General features: G+C 29.3%; 1 protein-coding gene across 3 annotated transcripts; it reads left to right on the top strand.

The window, feature by feature from the left end:
- The first annotated feature begins 42 nt into the window (after positions 1-42).
- LOC128385481 (serine protease filzig-like) lies at positions 43-10,829 on the top strand. Of its 3 annotated transcripts, none has more exons than XM_053344373.1 (8): positions 43-392; positions 706-2,186; positions 2,326-2,795; positions 3,865-7,079; positions 7,192-7,271; positions 8,202-8,308; positions 9,058-9,323; positions 9,426-10,829. In XM_053344373.1, exons 4-8 carry the CDS (start codon positions 5,549-5,551, stop codon positions 9,836-9,838), a joined length of 2,397 nt encoding a protein of 798 aa, XP_053200348.1. In that variant the 5' UTR covers positions 43-392; positions 706-2,186; positions 2,326-2,795; positions 3,865-5,548; the 3' UTR covers positions 9,839-10,829. The 3 variants fall into 3 exon arrangements, with proteins under 3 accessions (XP_053200348.1, XP_053200336.1, XP_053200339.1); XM_053344361.1 differs by having other exon boundaries at positions 487-2,186; XM_053344364.1 differs by having other exon boundaries at positions 43-417.
- Positions 10,830-21,815: the final 10,986 nt, after the last annotated feature.

The following is a 21,815-nucleotide window of genomic DNA, read 5'->3' as shown; positions in this document are numbered from 1 at the left end:
CATTCAATTTCTTTTCTTTATTTAATTCACAATTTCTCTTAATTAATTAATATATTTGTTCCAATTAATTGATTTTCCCCTGATAATCATTAATAATCTTCCTTTTCTCTTTGATTGTTTTTCTTTACCGCGACATCAGATGATCATCATTGGTTTTCCCTTCTTTGTTTTTGAAGGGTTCATGTGTTTTTTTTCTTGTTTACTGTTAATCAATTGATTAATTGATTATCTTACTACAATTGATTCTAAATTTTAATTAGTGCTTCTAATTATTGTTCTCCAGTTCCATCTTTTCCTGTCTCTCTGTTAGACCAATTGGTGTATGGAAATTTTAATTGTTTCTAATTATCTTTTGTCGCCCACTTTGGTTTGGTGTTAATCCTTTTTCCATGGTAATAAAATGTTGAGGATTAAAGGGTTTGGTTTTTTTTTCTTATTCTCTTTTTATTTTCTCTTACCGACTTTTAATCTAATCTATTTATCAAGCCTATTAATCGACCATGTTGATGACATAAGATGAGAGATGATCTTGGAAACTGAATCAAGTCAATTTTCGTTCCCTGGAATGATTAAAGTCCATTTGGTTGTGGTGACAAAAATCATCTCTTCACTTTCCCTTTGTTGATCCTTTTTTTTCCTGATTCTCATAGAATTTTTTTTCTTTTCTAATCTTTAATTGATACTAATCTAATTACCTACTTACAGATATCATCATCACCATCATCATAAACTTGAATCAACTCGATCTCTTTCTCTGTGTGTTACCTTTTTTTCCTCTTCTTCTTCACAACCATCACCATCTTCTTGGGCTGTTGCTGCTTCTCCTTTACAATTATCATCAATCATGCCTCAATCAGCTTTCTTCTTGATCATCAGTTTTTACCGATAAAAACCCCAAGCACAATCATCATCATTCCTGTTAATCATATGTCTATCGTTTCTAATTATATTGGTTTGCTATTTGGTGGTTACAGTTACAATACATGACAACGAAAGGCAATCAATTGTTTCATTTTCACTTTGGAATTTTTTTTTTCTTCACTCTCTAGATGATTTTATTTACTTCTTTTGGTTAATCGTGAATATAAACACAGCATAAGATAAACAAGCAACATACACACAATCAGAATGGAAATGGAAATAGTAATAATAATCCTTTTCTTCCTCCTTGGAGCTTTTTGTCACCGGAAATGTTGATCATTGAACAATTCATCAAGGACATGTGACATCATCATCATGGGAATCATACATTCAATGTCCTGATTACAACAATCAAAAGAAAGAGGGAAAAAAATCAAGAGATGAAAAAGCAACATTGAAAAAAAAATCACAACAACGACTTTAAATATAACAACCAAAATGAATTGATAGTTTGATGGCCTTTAATATCAATTATTGACTCTGATTGTTCACCAAGGTTGTACCCTAATCATAATAATTGTCAACTAAATTTCAATCACAATAGTTGATGATCGTTAACGATAATTATAAATTAAGATAATGGCTTATCAATATCCAGCTACAATTAATAATCTAAACGAGAGAAATACCTGATCACTGGGCCCTTGAGTGTTTATCACCGGAATCTTTTTTGCCTTTATTAATTATTATTTCCGTTATCATGATGATGATAATGATCAAAAGGAATGGAAAGAAAAAAAAGAATCTCATCCAAAATTTCAAACAACAACAACAACAACATATTGGAAGTAAAGAAAATGTATTAATCATTGGATGAGTCGATTACCTGAAGTAATTGTAATTGATTAAGAGCCATTCACAAGCAAGAAAAAAGAGGATGATGGTGATGAAGATGAGAAAGATTTAATGATAACCTAACAAGAGGATGAACATTAATTTCATTACGGTGTATTTGATTAAACATTAATACCCAATGTTAATTTCACAAGGAAACTGGAAAACCATCAATTCCAATGGTCAGAGATTGATGAATGAGCTTCTGAAAACTGGTAATGAAACATCAACAATGGGATAAATCAGGATGAATACCAGATGAGATTGAAAGTTGATGACCTTACAAATTAAAATGAGACCAAACTGGTGACCTCAACAACTACTCATTATAAAATGAGAAATTGATTGATATTATCATTTTACTCATTTCTATGTAGGCCTTGTGATACAACAATTACCGTATTAGGTAACCTACATTGAGATGAATAAAGGTAAGAATTACCTGGAAAAAGAGGTGAAAACTTTTAATAGAATTTGTATTTTTTTTCTCTCTCTCTCTCTCTTTTCTTACAGTAAACCTCATTTCTAATCGAAAATTTTTTTCCTCCTCTCTCTTTATCTTCTTATTAGTTCATCATTATCACCATGGATCAAAAATCATCATCATCTCCTTACGGATCATATCACAATCAAGATAATAATCATATTTGGATATAAAGAAGAAGAGAGGAAGATATTTATTATCTTCATTATGATCTTCTCATCAATCTGAAAGTCTATTCAATGTGTAAGGTGGCAGAAAGAAAATCAAAGAAGGATAAACAATATACTGTATATTTATATATCTATTGATACAATCAACTAAATCAACATCAACATCATCACAATCAACATAAACAAAAAACAACCAACCTTTTTCATTCAACTCATTATTCATTCATTCATTAATTTATTTCACCGGAAGTTGTGGTCTTAACTTAGCAAAAGAACAATTTAAGAAAAATTTAATGAATGAATGGATAACAATTATCATGTTGATTATAATAATAATAATAATAATAGTATTTGTAAAACTGACACCAACATGAAAAAAAGTCCAGGTAAACGTAAAATTTACAACTATCGTAGGTTGAATGAGTGAGTGAGTGAGTGAGAGAGAGAGAGAGAGAGAGAGAGAGAGAGAACAAGATGAAGAAGGAAAAAGATTGTAACGTTTAAACTTGTCAGCAATTTACGAGTAATTTAATTTTCATCAATGAATTAAAACCGTAAATTTTTTTATCCTCCTCATATTTTCATTCACTCAAATTCATTCATCTACTGATTGAGATGATGATGGTCGGATATTTGTAGGCGATTGTGAAACAAGACGTAAATCTGGTTTTCCAGTTAAACTAATCAACATTTAAATCAACTAATTATCTTTTAATTTCAACTATCAATCTGGTTTTAGTTTTTACAATTTATTACATGTTAATCTGACTCTAATTTTTTTTCCTCATGTTGTTGAACTGATTATGATAATGATGATGAAATTATCAGGATGATGATTAACTAAATCACTACAAAAAAATTTTCTGTTGATTTTAATCATCTCTCTCTCTCTCTCTCTCTCTCTTTCATTGTCATTAACAAATTATCATTTGATTATCATTTTCTGACTGTTGAAAATAAGCTTCCGGTGATGAGTTTATTTCCTTGAGGAATTGAATGAATCAATGAATGAAAAGAAGACAAAAACAAACGTTTACATGATCATAATGATCACAAGTAAATTGTTACAATAGACAAACTTTTGATGAGAAAAAAAAAGTTGATCAATTGAATGAATGATTGATTACGTTGACATTTACAATTAAAAAAGTCAGCAAATTTTTTAGCAATAGTTATTATTAATTACTGTTAATGTTTGATTATAATTAACAGCTTAATATAAATCAAGAGTCACCTTTAGGTTTTGAACACTTGATTATTTCATGTTTATATTAATGGGTTGGACTTGTAATCATCATGTTAATCGTAATGATTAACATCATTTCGTAATCATAATTATAATACAATATTAACCAATGTCATCTCATGTTAATTTAAACGCGTGTATGATTGACATTAGATTACCAACTCCCTTTGATTACAATTAAATTTTAATTTTCTCTTCTTATTTTCTAGAATTTAAAAGTTAACCAGAAACCTTTGGTTTTAATCAATTGGAAAAACAGAAATTACCTTTACCTGTCCAACGCCCAATAATTTAACATGAGTTGATTATTATAATTAACAATTAACCAGATCATCATACTAATCATCATCAAATTTGTTGCCACCAAAGACAAAAGTGAGAGAATTGAAAGAAAAAATTAAACAAAAGGATCAACAATTAACAAGAAAAGTATCATTTTAATATAATGACAAAATTATCAACGTGACAACAAGTTAATGATGATTGTTGTTGATTGTAATTGATAAACAATGTTACAATTGGTTTGGATGTTTAATATGATTACATTTATATCTAAATCAATTATAATTCAAGTGCAACAAACACACAACAATCAACAGAAATTAGGGAAAAAGTTATGACAACTTTTCGTATTATTTTAAATTGTATCCATTGTTTTGCCTATGAACAAATAACAAGCTGCAATTGAAGAGATTACATTATAATTCAATGGTAACTGAATAATGGAAACACTAAATTGTTTAGGAAAACCAGATTCTCTCCCTCAACAATCAACCATAATACCAGTAATCATAATGATAACAATTGTACAATTTGACGCAATCAACAATCAAACCACCACAATCAACCCCCACCAACCAAACAAGACAATGTTAATGAGAAACATTTTAATTGTTAGGGTTGATTGTTTGACTTTTTAAAAATACATAACACACAACAATTTACCTGTAAATTAGTTTTCTCTTATCGTTTAATCATCATGACAATTAGCTAATACACAATATTGATAATCAACAATCAAATATTATCCAACAAAATTACTCGTTAAAACTAATACATAAACCTAAACATTGACCTTTACTTTTAACCAATTTATACTTGTATTAATAGTTGTAATGATTAACTTTAATTTGTCACAATTAACTTTAAATAATATTACAATTTGATGAACTTTGATCGTTTGTAAAATCAATTGATCAATAATTGGATGACCTTTGTTGTTGTTGTTGTTGTTGGTCAATTGAAATAACTTTTCATTCATCTTGTTGAAACAAGTTTACAAAACTACAGTTTCTTGAATCTCATTGATTAATTTTTCTTGTTCAACTAATTTTTCTGGTTAAATAATATATTTATTTTTAAACTGGTTTTACTGATTGTTGATGAGATTTGACACTAATCATTAACCATCACCATTAAAATAGCAACAGTAAAACAACATGTAACAAGTATGATTACCTGTGAATTATTGGTAACATTGAGAAACTTGTAGAAAATAATTTCTGAATGTGATTAATTTTAATCAACAATTTAACTAATAACTTTCTTCCAGATGATGATAACTACCTTTTCTCTCTCTCTCTCTCTCATCATCATGTACTCTTCCTTTCTCATCATCATCATCATCATCTTGAGCTTCCTTAGTTAACCTTGAACATGTCAACAGAATATAAGAAACCATGGATAAGGCGAAAAAGCCAATGACCCAACCTTGAAAACTGCTTTTCCTGTTTCCACTCTCTCACTCTCTCCCTTTCTTTATCTTCTCTTTCTTTTTCATCTTTCTCTCTCTCTCTCACTTATCATCATTATCTTCAGTTTCTTCTTGTTTCTTACTTTTTTTTCTAAGTCTTAGAAAAAGTAAAAATTTCTTAGGATGAGTGAATGTAACTGATGAATCTCCACCACCACCACCTTCGTCTTCACACCGTCACCACATTGACCTCCGTTTCCACCGACACCACTATCGGTATCATCATCATCATCATCATCATGTGTTGGTTCCGCTTCCTTCATCATCTATTTCATCATCATTCTCATCATGATAATCACTTTCATTGTCATCAACAGAATCATAATCATATTGATCATCAATTATATTCTAATCATAAAGCAAATGTTAATAATTATCATCAATCAAATCATCGTATTTATTTTAGTGTATTAAGTATTATTATTTTTTTCTCATTCGTAATTGTTGCTAATTCAATGGTTGTGGTTGATATTACATCTTTTAATAGTGATACAATTAATAAACCAATTAGACCGATAACTTGTTCAGATGCCAAAGGTAATCAAGGGATTTGTATGTTCTCATTAGCGTGTAGACAATCAAAAGGTAAACCAATTGGTATTTGTAAGGATACAATTTATGCTGGAAGTTGCTGTCAACTTCCGGGTGATGAACCTAAACCATTTAATCAATTTAATAGTGTTAATATTAATCATAATCAAAATATTTATTCAACTAAATTGCCAACATTAGTAACAAAACAAACTATTGTTACTGTGATTCCTTCAACAACAACATCGAGACCAATAGTCCAAACATCAAGTCAACACACAACATCATCACCATCAACAACAACAATTATACAACCTAAACCTTTAGTCTTAACAACAATCAAATTAACAACCACCCAATCACCACTTTCATCACCAATATCAACAAATGAAACAACAACACGATCAACACTTAATTCAACGGTGATAACGACTCTTCCTAGTGTAAATATATCGACAATGACCACTCCGTCTCCATCTTCATCCTTATCAACATTGACCACAGCAACTACGACAACGACAACAACACCTACAACAATCCCAACAACTATTACCGAATCTTCATCAATAATATCATCACAATCTCCTTCAAGTTCAACGTTAACTACAACATCTAAACCATTGACAGTTACATCAACTGAATCTTCATCATCTACACAACTAACACAAAAAGTTGACCAACCATTAACCATATTAACACCTTCTAGTAATATTTCATACCCACCATCAACCGAATCACCTCCAGCACCACCAACAACAACTACCCAACCAACTACATCAACTGAAACAATAACAAACACCGAACCAATGACAACAATTATTTCTTCATCAACTTCATCTTCCTTTTCAACTGAAACCGTTACGGAAACAGTAATAGTAACAGAAACTCAATCACCATCACCATCACCATCACCACCACCATCATCATCATCTGCACCTCCATCTTCAGCTTCATCCCCAACACCAATACCAACCGTTTTCACTGATTTACTGAACAGTAATTCAATTTCCCTTTCAACAACAACATCAACCACAACCACAACTCCAACACCAACACCAACACCATCAGAATTACCTGTTACAATTGGTAACCTTTTGAACAAAGTAATGAATACCCAGAGACCTTATAACAACAAATTAGGTAACTGTTAAAATGACAGCTCACAACAATTTATTAATTTACTCCTCAAAGTGGAGGTTAATTACTTGAGCTAATTGTCACTAATTGTGAACATTTTTCTTCCGCTTGTCAGATTGTGGGGTTAGTCCGTTAAAGTCGATGGCTCGAGTTGTTGGAGGTCGAAATGCTCATTTCGGTGAATGGCCTTGGCAGGTAATTTGATTCACTTTTAACAATTAAATTGACTAATTAACTCGATTAATTATCTTAATCAACATACAATAAATTAACTTGATTACCCTGGTATTCAATCAAATATTAATCGTATTTGAACAAAATCAACCTCAGACTAAATTGTTACTAATATATAATTCATTTCCAAGATCAACAACAATTAGCAAATTACAATCAATGATCAAATTAACATTGAATTTTGATCAATAACAATCAATTGATAATTATTGTTTATTGATAAATTTTACTTTTTGCTTAATCATTGATCACTTTAGTTTAATTTGAATGGTTTTCATTGAAAATTTAATTCAAGTCAATTTAGTTGGTTAATTTAAAATTAATTAATCATTATCAAGTTGATTGTAGTTGATTAATTTCATCATGATTAACTTCCTGATTATAAATTTTGAGGTTCCTCTTTATTAATTGATCAATTTAATTTTGAATAATTAGCAATAAATTATCTTGATTCAATCTGATGTAATTAGTTAATTGTCACCTTTGTTTGGACAGTTAACAATTTAGGCGGGAAAACTTTTAACTCTCACAATTAACTGATTGTAAATGTTACAAACAATTGATTAAGTTTAATTAAATACAATACTGAGATTGATTGAGTAAAAAAAAATTTATAATATTAATGATTGTTATTGAATTAATTGTAAGTTAATTATAAGCAATATGTTAATTATTATTACTAAATCAACTGTTAGTTTAATTGTTTGATCAATAATAATGGGAAATTACCGTTTAAATTGACCTACTTAGTAAATTAATTGTTTTGAATTAAATGTTAGTGATAGGAAATTGATTGATCAAGGATATGGTCTATCAGAATCAATCAATTGAACAACATTAAACAACAACAATTAACTTAATCATGTTATTAAAATTTTAATTGACCACAAGGTTTTAATCAAAGAGGCAACTTGGCTTGGCCTATGGATGAAAACCAAGTGTGGTGGAGTCTTAATTGACCACCGGTGGGTTTTAACAGCAGCACATTGTCAACCAGGGTAAGTGATTAATAAGAAATTAATTGTAAATTAGCAAAGAAAAAACTTTAATTGTTCCAATTAAACAGTTTAAAACAATCAGCAATTGTCACCAAGAACAACAACAACAACAACAACAATCAAAAAGTATTGAACCAAAAACCGCAGCAAATTAAATTAAAAAATCAACTCATATAACAACAATCAACTAACAATTAACCAACTCACACTCACTCTAAATTAAAAATGATCAACAAGTAAAGTAAAGTAAAAAAAAATTAAGTAGGACAATTAACAGTTTACATTATGATTAATATCTTGAAGTGGTGAAAGTGAATCAACAGTTAGGGATTGAACAAAAATTAGTGCCAATTATCAATTATTATTGATTGTAATCATTAACTCATTGATAATAATGATGATATAACAATAGTCTGTTGTACATAACAATCAAAAGTAATTATTGAATTATAATCATGATCAGAATGAGGAAATTGAGATTTTCTTTCAATTATATAATAAGAAAATTGGAACACGATTTTTAAATCGTGAATTGTAATCAACCATTTAAACTGAATTAATATAATATTTTTTTTTTTAGGGTAAACTGATTGGTTACTAAATCGTAAATTGTTGTTAACTTGATTCTTGATCTTAATTATGGATTATGATTTTACTTTAAAACTTTAATTTTCTTTTCTCAAACTGATTATTATTATTATTATGATTTTTCTGTGAATCAATTTTCTTGTTCATGTTTCATGATCCAGTTTCTGGGGATCGCTATTGGTTGTTGTCGGTGAATATGACCTGACCGGAGATGTTGAAAATCTGAAGCCAATTCAGAAGCCGGTTAAACGAATGATAGTCCATCGAAATTACAATCCGTCCACTTTTGAAAACGATATCGCTCTCATGGAATTGGAATCGCCGTTTGATGTTCAACCTCATGTGGTTCCAATTTGTTTACCTGAACCAGGGGAAGATTTTGTTGGTCAAGTAGCTCATGTTGCCGGTTGGGGTAAACTAAGTTATGGTCAGTTGAGGAAGAGAACGAACAAAAAAAAAATGAAATGAATAAACTTCTAATTATGGATAATGATAAAATAATGTTGTCTCTTTTTCTCTCGGACTTTAGGTGGACCAATACCTTCAATCTTACAAGTGGTCAAACTACCGATTCTAGCTAATGATAAGTGCCAAGAAATGTTTGATGCCGCAGGGCATGATAAGGAGATAAAATCAACCTTCTTATGTGCAGGTTACACCGATGGTGGTAAAGATTCATGTGAAGGTGATTCAGGTGGACCATTGATGGTCAAACGTGCCAATGGTCATTGGGTATTAGTTGGAACCGTTTCCCATGGGATAAAATGTGCCGAACCCAATTTACCGGGTGTATATATGAAAACCGCTGCCTACCGTTTATGGATCGATAATATAATTAACCGAACCAAGAAAAACAATAATCTAAATCAATCTGGAATCACCTCCAACAATCAAAACAATAATAATAGTGCAAATAACAATAATAATAAAAGTAAAACATAATATAATTAACTTACTACCCAATAATTTGATTGGTAATCAATTTATAATTGTTGAAAACAATCAAATTGATTTTGTTATAAGCAATTAAATTGCTTCATGTTAAATATTTGGTAGTTTATATTAATGAAAATCGTAAGAAAAAAAAAACAAGACAAACTTTTTTTTTTACTATTACAACTACACCTTCATTCATCATCTTTTATCTTACTTATCATCATAATTTATCATCTTGATTATTATCTGTTATGATGACCTTTTCCATCTCACTCTCACTCTCTCACTCTCTCATACTTATCATCTTCTTGTCTTCATCATCATCATCATCATCATTATTGAGTCTTGTTAGTTAAACTTGACAGTTGAGGTTACAAGGATATAATCAACTAACTACAATTTCAATGACAGACTCATGTACAATTTAATTACCATAAGTATATATAACTCGTTACGAATGTAAATGTGCTAATGTTTCAACTGATGAAATGCTAATTGTTGCCATCCCTAATCATTATCATCATCATCATCATCATCACAATAAATCATCAATCAACTTGCTTGTCGTCTTATCCTGTCCTTAGTTGATTGTTGGATCTTTTTTTTTTTGGTTAATCTTATTTTGTTTGTTTCCTTTTGTGCTTGGGAAACTGAATTACAATTACAATTACAATTAACAATTAAATGTAGTGTATATATTTATATGTCTCTCTATCTTGATTGTTTATCATTAAACAATCACCTTAATTGTAATTAAAGGTTTTGAGAAAAAAAAATTACCATAAACTTGTTTATATTTGTTGTTACAATCTAAAATCAGTGTATATATTTAGTTAGTTAATTTTTCTTTACTTATTATCAGTTGATTGTTTGATATGATATATATTTTTCATTGTCTGGTAGTTAATTGTTATCAGTTTGTTATCGTTGCTATTATTACGTTGGGTTATTTAAACAAGGTTGATTTTTTTTACTCCAAAGATTTAATTACAATTTATAAATTGTCCTTGAAAGTTTGTTTGTTTTTCACCTCAAATCAAATCGAGAAGCAAAAAACCCAAAACATGATTAACAATAAAAAGTTAACAACGATAACAATTAACATCAATTTCCAATACATATAATTACCGAGGAAACTATTATAAAATTATCATAAAATCATCATGATGATGGAAACAGAATCGATCAATGAACTTGAAGATGATGAAGAGAGAGAGAGAGAGAGGAAATCAATCTGATGAAGATTGAAAGATGATGAGAAATCGTTGATGTCAGAGAAAAAAGGAGGACACAATAAGGATGAATGAAGATGATGAAAGAGAGAGAGAGAGATAAATACAAACAATCATCCCAATGGACTATCATCATTATCGTCATCCTGATCATCTTTATCATCATCATGAAGATTGACATAAACCTTTTGCAAGATCGTTGATATCATTTCAAGTGAATCAGTGAAGCGATGGATCCAGACAAAGGGAAGAGCGGATAAAGAGGAGGATAAGGTGGGAAGGATGATAAAAAAAGATGAAGAAGACAAAGATGATGATGAACAAAAAAAGGTTGAGTGAGAAAGTTGCTCAGTCATTTGTAGCGAAAAGTAAAAAAAAAAGTGAATTCTAAATCAAAACATGAACATGTGAAAAAATGGCGGGAAATGCTAGAGTTAATACTAAGTAACTTTTGGTGGTAAAAACCTTGATGATGATGATAATGATGGAGGCCATTGAATCTGGAATTTTTTTTTCTCTCCAACAATTATCATGATTATTATCAGAATACCTTGATTACCAAAGTTAATAATAATCATGATTTAATGAACTCACCCTAAATCACTTGTCTAATAATCTTGATTGACTGTTATTGTTATTGATTGAAAAAAAAACACATCAAATTAGTTGAAAAAATTTATTCTCATCTCCACCTTAATTTAATTGTTACTGTTGATCATTTATCTGTATGTTAATCAGTTATCATCAGCAATCATCATCATCATAATTAGTTTCAATGTTACATTACAAGTATTATCAAGATTCTCATTAAAATAATAATATAAACAATTACAAAGATGATAATTATAATTGTAATTTCGAGAAACTTTTTTTTTTATTTGAAACATTGTTTTCATTTTAAGTGTTAATTGTGATTAATTTAAATGATAATTGAGGTATTTGCGTAGTTAACAATTAATTGACAATCTTTTGTCAAAAAGTATTAAGTATAATCATAATTTAAAGATGATTTATTCAATTTATTTAAATTGTTTTTCCTTGAGTTTATCATGATCATGATAATGACCAATTCTGATTGGTGATTCATTCATCTTCATGTACTTGCATGGTTTTCATGTAATTTCACATCTCATCATCATCTTATCTTCATCATCTCGTCATTTCAACTCTGGTTTTCTTAAAGTGCGATTTGTTGTCACTATTTAGCCGATAACAAGGTAGACATATACAATAGAAATTGCAACTTACCTGTTGAAAAAAGGTAAATAAGATGAAGTGGAAAAGAGGATGAAGAAGAAAAAGATGAAAATATTTGTGAATGAATAGTAAGAGCTCGTTGCCCTTTTCTTCTCAGTTGGAGTTTTCTTTCTTCTACCCTCATCATCATCATCTTCTTCTTCTTCTTCTTCTTCTTCTTCTTCTACTCCTCCTTCTCTTTCTTTTTTTCTTTCTTTTCTAATACTCATAATACCATTTTGAGAGAGAGAAAAATTCTCCTACCTGATCTTTCATTAAGAATAAACTTTTATTTTCGCGCGAAAAACTTGATTCTTCAACTTCTCTCTCTCTCTCTTTCTTTAAGTCTCATCATCATTCATCATTTTTTTTCTTCAACTTTTGGCGGGCTTATGATGATGAAAATTATGATCATCATGATGATACAACTTCCACAGCTACTTTATCATCCATTTTCAAGGTTTAGATTATTTAATCACGTGAATTACCACAAAAATAAAGGGTAACTCATATTTCAAGAGAGAGAGAGAGAGAGAGATGATGATGATGATGATGATGATAATAAAGGATGTTGAGTCCCACCTTACTACAAGAAGGATGAGAGGCTGATCTTGTAATAAAAATGCTTTCATCTTCTTTCTTTCCTTTCGCAAAAAAGTCGCAGTTACCTGTTAAAAGAAAATCTCTCAAGTTTACCTTTCATCTTCTTTAATCATCCTTTTCATCTTCTCTCTCCAATTCTTGTCACCTCTTTCCTCCTCTTTCTAACCATTTCGCTCCCTCTTTCTGTCTACCTTGAGGCTATAAAACCCATTCTATGTAATAAATAAGAATAGAAAGAGAATATTTCGAAGGAAAAGAAAAAGAAAAGAGAAAAATTCTTCTTGGACATTCTCTAAATTCCTTTAATCATTAAAAGGTCAAGCAAAAGATGAAAGAAACAAGAAAAATTTTAACCGCCATTTTTTTCGCGCCAAAACTTTTTTTCGACACCAAAACAAACCAAAATAGAGAGAAAGAGAGAGAGAGAGAAATAACTTTCCACTAATCATCATCAGCAGCCATTAATCACTAAACAACAATTAAGCGAAAACAACTAAACTCGTGAACCAAATTAACACCTAAAACCAATTAACCTTATAAACAATTAAAGTCTCCAACTAAACAACCATTATGACCAAACAAAAGTTAAATTGATATATTTAAATAACTTTAACAATGGTAATTGGTATAAACATGATTAATTTAATTGTACAATTTAACCTAATCACATTTACCATCACAATCATCATGATATATAAACAAAATGAGCCCCAATCAATGATGCAACCCAAAAGTATATATCATTAATATTACAGGTAAGAAATTTTTTCCCATAACATTGCAAACATAATAAAAATACCAAAGGTAGTAATATAATAACAATAATAATAATAATAATGATGATGATGATGATTATGATGATAACATGAAATAACAACAGTAGACATTGATGATGAAAAGAAAGGTAAGAAACAAGGTGGAAATCAAGTTACTCAGACTCAGACAGGTAAGAAAAAAAAGCGAGGGAACCGAAAGGTAAGAAAAGAAAGAGAAAAAGAGAGATGGAAAAGTTTTGAGGGCACCAACCCGAAAAAAAGAAAGAGAGAAAGAGAAAGAGAATGATGATGAAGATGATGGAGAGAGTAAGAGAGAAAGAAAGAAAAAGGTACAGGTAAGTACAAAAGCTTCAGAAGCAGAAGCAAAGTTTTCAATGCTCAGAAGCTACTCCAATATTATGTATTGAAGAGCAAGAAAAAAAAACGAATCCAACATCGGCCAATGGCCTCAGATTTCAAGCGATATAATAGTTTTGCTGTAGATGGATGAACACAGGTAAGCACACACACACAAATATCTCTATATTTATACACACAGGTAACCAGGTAAGAAGAAAAGAGAACAAAAAAAAACTTCAGAACTTTAGAACAGACAAAAAAAAGTTTTTTCTTTTTTTTTTCTCTATGGATTCTTGGAGCTTTTTTCTTTCACTTTTTTTCAAGGTCACTTAAAGTTCCTCTCGCACTTTCCCTCTCTTTTTCATCCATCATCATCTTCATCATCCACCTCCACCTTCACCTCCTCTTCTTCTCATCATCATCTTTCCTTTTACAGAAAATCTTAAGTGTCAATGAGATTTTGGTTCCTTTGATTGTTGGCGCAATTAAGACAAAAAAAAGGTGATACAAGTTTAACTTTAAATTTCTCAATGAGAGTCAATTAGTTTTAATTATTAGTAGTAATTGGCCTAGACAGTGAGACAATTATGTTAACTTTTCATTGAGAAGTTTAATTTTTTCACTTTCTTTAATCAGTTTTTTTTAATTGTTTTCTAATCGATATTTAAAAATCACATGATTTAAAGGTAAATGGTTTTTTCCCTGCAAATTAATTGACAACAATTGTAAACAATTGAAGAGGAAAACAATTTATTAATTTACCTTTAGTCCATACAATTAGACAGCAAAAGAAAAACGGTAAAAAAAATTAGTTAATTGTCCTTGACAATTTAAATTCAATCAAATTGTTTGATATTGAATCTTAATCGTTGTGATATTGACGTTAGGACTTTACTATCAACCCCAACGTTTAATAATAAATTTTTTATTCTACATAATTGAGTTAATTGTTGTCTAACAACAATTTAAGTACCTTAATCGTTTTGACAAGTTGACAAATTATCATCATAATCATTAATCAATTTTATAAATCGAAATGGTTTCTTGTAAACTAATTAGAACAACAGAAAAAAAAACTTTTTCTCTTCTATTACTTTTCGACCTGTCAGTTTATACTAATGATGATGATTAGTTTAATTATCGTTAAAAGTATTTTAAACAATTAAAGGTAAACTTTTTCTAGATTAATTCTTTAATCATTAATCATTGTAGTTGTTAAATCAACAACAATTATTTCATTTCGTCATAGAATCGTTGTAACGATAATCGTTGTAAAAGATTATCAAGTTAGAGAGGAAGAAGAAGAAAAAAAAAGTTCTAATCGTCAATCGAACTTTTAATTTTCTCTTCCTTTTAAATTTCTCTTCTTTTTGATTACTTTTTGAGGGCCACAATTAACACGTAATAATCATTATAACCATCAAGATAATCATGATAATCATTTAGGAATCACCTTCTCATAAGTTGAATACTTGAAGCATTATGATGATGGTGATAATTAGCTAAATGTGAATTGGTGTCTGGATAAATTGAGATTAATTTGATATGATCAAAATTAAATTACTCTATTGACCTTAACATCAATTCCTGTTGTTTAATATTAAATTTTCATCTCTATCATCATGTTAGCTCATTTAAAACCTTAGGGATAACATGATGATTATCATGATAATAATTATCATCCATGAGAATCATTTTAATCAATGTGTTTACCTGTTAATCTGATTCATGTTAAAATGTAACAATGATTATGATGGTGATTAAAAATGTGTAGGATTCAATAAGATAGCCCATCGATGACCACACCTTTAAAGTATCATTTTCATCATCATCATCTTCATTTTCAATTGCCCTGAGGCTGAATTAATCATCGATATATATATTATATTGTATTTGAGTGGGTGGCCAGTCTGATTATGATTGACCTTTCAGATTATCTTTGGGAAAATTTAGATTGTTAGTTAATTGTTACTCTGATTATTTGATTATATGTACGGATAGTTGATTAAATTAATTTATATATATTATAAATTGGGTTGTGATAGTTTTTTTTCATAAATATTATAATCAAATCAAGGTTACAATTGATTGTCAATCAAAATATGATGGCGTTGATTGTATTCACAATTATCATCATCTTGATTGTCTGTATTATTTTTTTTTTGTTGTTCATACTACAACAATTGACTGATAATTTAAATTGTAATACTTTGAAACTTATAATAATAATAACAATCAATGATAATGATAATCAATTGTCAAGGTGATTTAATAAAAAGGCAAGGTAACAAATAATATTAATGATAATTAACAACAACTTAAGGTTGAGATGTTAATTTAATTTGTTTTGTTTCTGAGTAAGTTAATTGTTGATAATTAGGAATAATAAAAGTACACTTGAAGTTGATTGTCAATCGTTTACCATGTTAATTGATTAATTGGATTAAATTGATTAGGAATTGAAATGAACAGAAAATTCTGACAGAAAAAAGCAATTTTTTTCTGCAAACACATGAAAATAGTAATATTAACATGATGGTATTCGGATAGTAAGAGGAAAAAAATTGTGTAGACAGTGAAAAAGAAAGAGAGAGAAAAATGATGGCGAGGGAAGAGAGAGAGAGAGAGAGGAAGACGATGAAGATGAGGATGAGGATGAGAAGATGATGAAGACAGACAGACATACTCATTTGAAACCTAAACTTGAGCATCCAAAGTCCAGGATAAAATATACACAAAATAGTATCATGAACTTTTTTTTCTGCTCCTGAGAAGCTCAGACAATTTCATCATCTTTATCCTCATCATCCTGATCATCCTTATCATCATGAAATCGCTAACTCCCTCTGGTGATTAATTGGAGAAACTAAATTCACTGAAGCATCTTCATCTTTATCCTTATCTTCATCCTCATCTTTATCTTTCACCTTACAGGATTTTCACTTAAACTCACACAGATAAAAAAAGAAGCAAAAAAAAAAGAGAAACAAAAGATAATAATAATGATGATGATGATGATTTCAGGTAAACATTGGAGGATGAATGATTCAAAAGTAGGAGGATGATAAGGATGATAAGAAAAAGAGAAAAAAATTTGGCAGGTTAAAGAGCTCGGGTCACTTGAGACGATATATGAATCCTTGAAATGATGATCGTGTCTCTTGCGTGAAAGATAGATGAAGATAAGGTAAGGAAATGATGATGAGGATGTGAAGATGATAAGAAAAACAGTGAGAGAGAGAGAAGAGAGAGAGACAGTGAAGCGAAAGAAGGTCAAATGATGATAATATTTGGACGACTTGTCATTTATTATGATATAAAAAAAACATTACCTTGAAAAAAGCGCGAAATTAAATGAACCTTAAATATTGATGATGCTTTTTGGACATGATTTTATTATTATTATCTCATGATTATAATTATCATGATTTGTAATTTAGTTAATTATCTGGTTTTGAAATGTTTCAATCTGGGTCACCATGAGTTAATCTTGTAAATAATTATCAAGTAAAAGTTTCTGATTATTATCTTTCACTTTAATCATTATTTTGTTGTTCAGACAGATGATGATTCAAATTCATGATAATATATTATCATCATGAAAAAAGTTTTTCTTGTTTCAATTTCATCTGTTTGATGGTGATGATGATGATGACAAAGGTTTAGAAAGTAAAGATTGCCAGGTGATTATCATCCTTGATGATGATTTTTTTTATTCTTCATTGAAAATAATCATCATGATGAATATTTGGAATCATCTGAATCAATGAATTTTGATTCAATTTCAAAGAGAAATGATTTTTTTGTTGTTCAAATTTTACTCTCTTTCTAATTGATGAGGATGAGATGAGGGGACAGATGTAGTGGTGGGAGTGGAGAGAAAGTGTGAGAAAGTGAGATGAGGGAGAGAGAGAAGATGATGAAAGATGATAAGATGATCATTATCATCATCAATTGATTATTATCATGAGATTTGTTTGATTTGTGTAAAGAAAAAGTTTTTTTTTTCTTGTTCAATCAACAAATAATTAACTTGATTAATTAACGTGAGAGACTAAGGATTTTGATTGCAATCATAATCACATTTAATTTCCCATATGACCAATGATAAAATTAAATTAAATTGTTAATTCACACATTCATCAATTTATCAGTTTAAATTTTGTTCTAATCCAGTTAATTAACAAAAATTCAAATAAGAAAATTTTTCATTGGGAATCAAATTTTCCCTCCGGTGGGAAAGTCATCAAAAGTTTATCAATAATATTTACTATTATCAATTGTTAATTAGTAATAAACAATTAATTGATAAATAAATTAATAATTCCTGTGTCAATCAATGAAAGATCAACTTTGATGGTTAAGTAATTACAATTTAGTTTTAATTGTTGGTAATGATGAAGGTAAATCACTTTTGAAAATAAGGTAAGGATAAGCTAACAATCAAAATGATGATTAAGTGTGATTATTATGATTGTAAACAAAAGGTAATGTGTGTTAGTTAATTGTTGTGAGTTTGTATCATAATCAATTCAATTGTTTGTCAACAATAAAAAAAATAGTTAATATTACTTTTTTTTATTGTTGTTTGGGTTACAATGAGATATCATTAACAATAACAGACATGATGATGATGATGATGATGTTGATGATGTTAGCTTACAGTTAATATTATCATTATCAACATCATCATATTTGGTAACTTATGATTATGTTGATGATGATGATTTGATAACTTTTACTTTTGTTTGATATTCAGGAGGTGAGTAAAGTACATTGGGTGATTAGGATGATGATTATATCATGATAATTGAAGATTTTGACAAAGAGATGATGAGAGACTTGAGATAATTTATTGAACAATATTATGAACCATTTTTATTATTTTGATTAGGATGATAAAAGATGATTATAGTTTATTGGAAAAAGTTGTTTGACAAGAATTGGAAGATGAAAACAAAATGATGAGGGAATGAGAGAGAAAGAGAGAGAGAGAGAGAGAGAGAGAGAAATATAATGAAGATATTGCATCATTTTTCTGTTGCTCAAAAATTGTGGGCTTTTTATTGGTTCTAATTTGAAATCGAATATCAAATTTCATTCAATTTTCAACATGGATTATGATTCTCGTGATTATCAACATTACTAATGTTATAATAATAATATGTACATACGAAAGTAGAAAAGTGCGGGAAAAGAGAGAGAGAGAGAGAGAGAGAGAGAGAGAGAGAGGGAAAGATTGTTAAAAATAAAGATTTCGTTGCAACGAAAATGAAATGAAGTAAAAATAAAATTACCAACGAAGTCAATGTTTGGTTTGAACGAGACAAGGTCAAGCTAAACGAAGGAGCTTAAACGTAAATAAGCTTGAGAGAGAGAGAGAGAGAGAGAGAGAGAGAGAGAGAGAGAGAGAGAGAGAGAGGGAAAGATTGTTAAAAATAAAGATTTCGTTGCAACGAAAATGAAATGAAGTAAAAATAAAATTACCAACGAAGTCAATGTTTGGTTTGAACGAGACAAGGTCAAGCTAAACGAAGGAGCTTAAACGTAAATAAGCTTGAGAGAGAGAGAGAGAGAGAGAGAGCGTAAGGAGCGGATGATGAAAAAAAAGCAAAAAAAAGTCTGAGTTTGGTTCATAGTCACATGATGATCATCATTATCTTCATGGTATTTACCTGAATAAGTTAAATGAGCAGCAGGTAAAAACAAAATCTCCAAGGAAAAAGTGAAAGTTTTGTTCCCTCTGTTTTTTTTTACCTGAGTAAAGACATTGGACATTGTTAAGAGTTTGTTGCCTCTCTCTCTCTCTCTCTACTTATCGTCGTCATCATCACCACCTCTTCCCCTTCACGTCATTCAAGGCAGGGAGAGGAAGAGGAGGAGAAGGTGGGTTTAAATCAGAGGGTGGAAAATGTTTAGAAAAAGATATACAAACGAAATGTAGAAAGAAAAATGATTAATTCTGAAATTTTATCTTTCTTTTTCTCTCTAATCATCATTGTTATCATCATCAACTTCTAACGTTGCGTGATCATTTCGTTACGTGTTGACGTTACGTTATAAGAAGATTCAATAAGCATCTTTCCTTTATGACGATAATAATAATCAACAATCAACTTAATCATTGTTACTTTTTTTTTCTTCATTTATTTTTCCTAAATTTATATTCTAATAGTTTCCTTTAATTTAGTTTGGTCGTTTGCGTCTGATTAACTGATTTAGTCTTACAAATCTCATGATGATTAAGATGATAAACTTTTTTTTTCATCTTTCTCACGTTCCCTCAGCATTATCATCATAATTATCATCATCATCTAAACCACCATCACCTTCACTATTAAATAATCATCATCTTATTCATCAAATAAACAACAATCAAAAAGTGATATGTTAATAACTTTCATGACATAATGATAATTAAAGGGTTACACTTTGAAACTATTTTAACAATTAAAACAAAAAGTGTAACAATTAACTGGTATAATATGTATACACATTATCCTTATTAACAAGGACGACAATTTAATTGCTCATCGAGAGAAAGATAAATTTAATTGTCACATAGATTATCATGTTGATCAACAATTTATTACATTGTAACATGTTCATTTACTTAACGTGATGAGGATGAATGTTGAGATGATATTATAATTAGTTAATTGTAACTGATTTATTTTACATTTTCCCGCTTACAATTTATGAATTGAAAAAAAAGAAGAGCAATAAAAAAGTTATCATTAATGTCGGAGTTGATGAGGAGAAAATGATAAGGTGAAATTATCTGAATATAATTAAAACCGATTTTCATGAATGTGTAGAGAAAATCAAAGTTCAGAATTTTTTTTTCTTCTTTCGAATGTTAGAACATTTCGAATAGAAAAGAAAAGAAAAAGTTTTCTCATTTGTTCCAATATTCTTGGCAGACTATTGAAAATTTCAGTCATCATCTTCATCTTTATCTTCATCTTCATCACTTTTCATCCAAGTTCAGTTACTGTCAGTATCAGAATTATTATCATGATATATTGAATCAGAATCTGAACAAATACCTAGAAACCTGGTGAACAACATGATGATAATAAGAGAGAAGAAAAAATTTGATTTTCTTTTTTTTTCTTTTCTAAAAAAAACTTGATTCATTTTCCGATTCTGATCAAGTTCATATGCTACTGAACTTTTATCACCATTCTTGAAACATGATTAAACTAATTACGGTGACGAAGATTAAAGTTATCAATTGAAATTGGGAAAGAGATGAAAAAAGTTCATGAAACTGAATCTTAATCATGAAAATTTTATTCTAATCAAAAGTAATTGAGTCAAACCTCCGATTCATTTATCAACAATCTGATTTAATTTAATCACTTAAACAATTGACAATTTCTAATTCAGTTAATCTAACTAATTTTATTTAAAATTTTCACTTTTGAAATCAAATTCATTTAGTTAATTGATTAGAATCATTTTTCATTTATTTCTCAGATTTTGATTACTTTCCATTCATTTCCTTTGGTTAGTTGATTGACACATTGATTAAATATCATCAATGTTGATCATTATTGATATAAACAAAGTAAGATGATGAAGATGAGGATGAGGATGAGGATGAGGATGAGGATGAGGATGAGGATGAAGATGATGATTAGGTGGGAGGATGATCTATTGTGATTGAAGTGTTTTTTACCAACACAAACAAAAGGGAAAGAAGATTAAATCTGTAATAAAAGAAAGTGAAATTTCCTGTTTGATGAAAATAGAAAATGTGATTTTCTATTTAGCCTAAAGGTATAAAACTGT

Source organism: Panonychus citri, unplaced genomic scaffold (assembly GCF_014898815.1).
Source record: "Panonychus citri isolate SS breed McGregor unplaced genomic scaffold, ASM1489881v1 Contig00001, whole genome shotgun sequence".
NCBI lineage: Eukaryota > Metazoa > Arthropoda > Arachnida > Trombidiformes > Tetranychidae > Panonychus > Panonychus citri.
The sequence above is the reverse complement of the archived record's forward strand: the minus strand, read 5'-3'. Positions and strand labels throughout refer to the sequence as shown.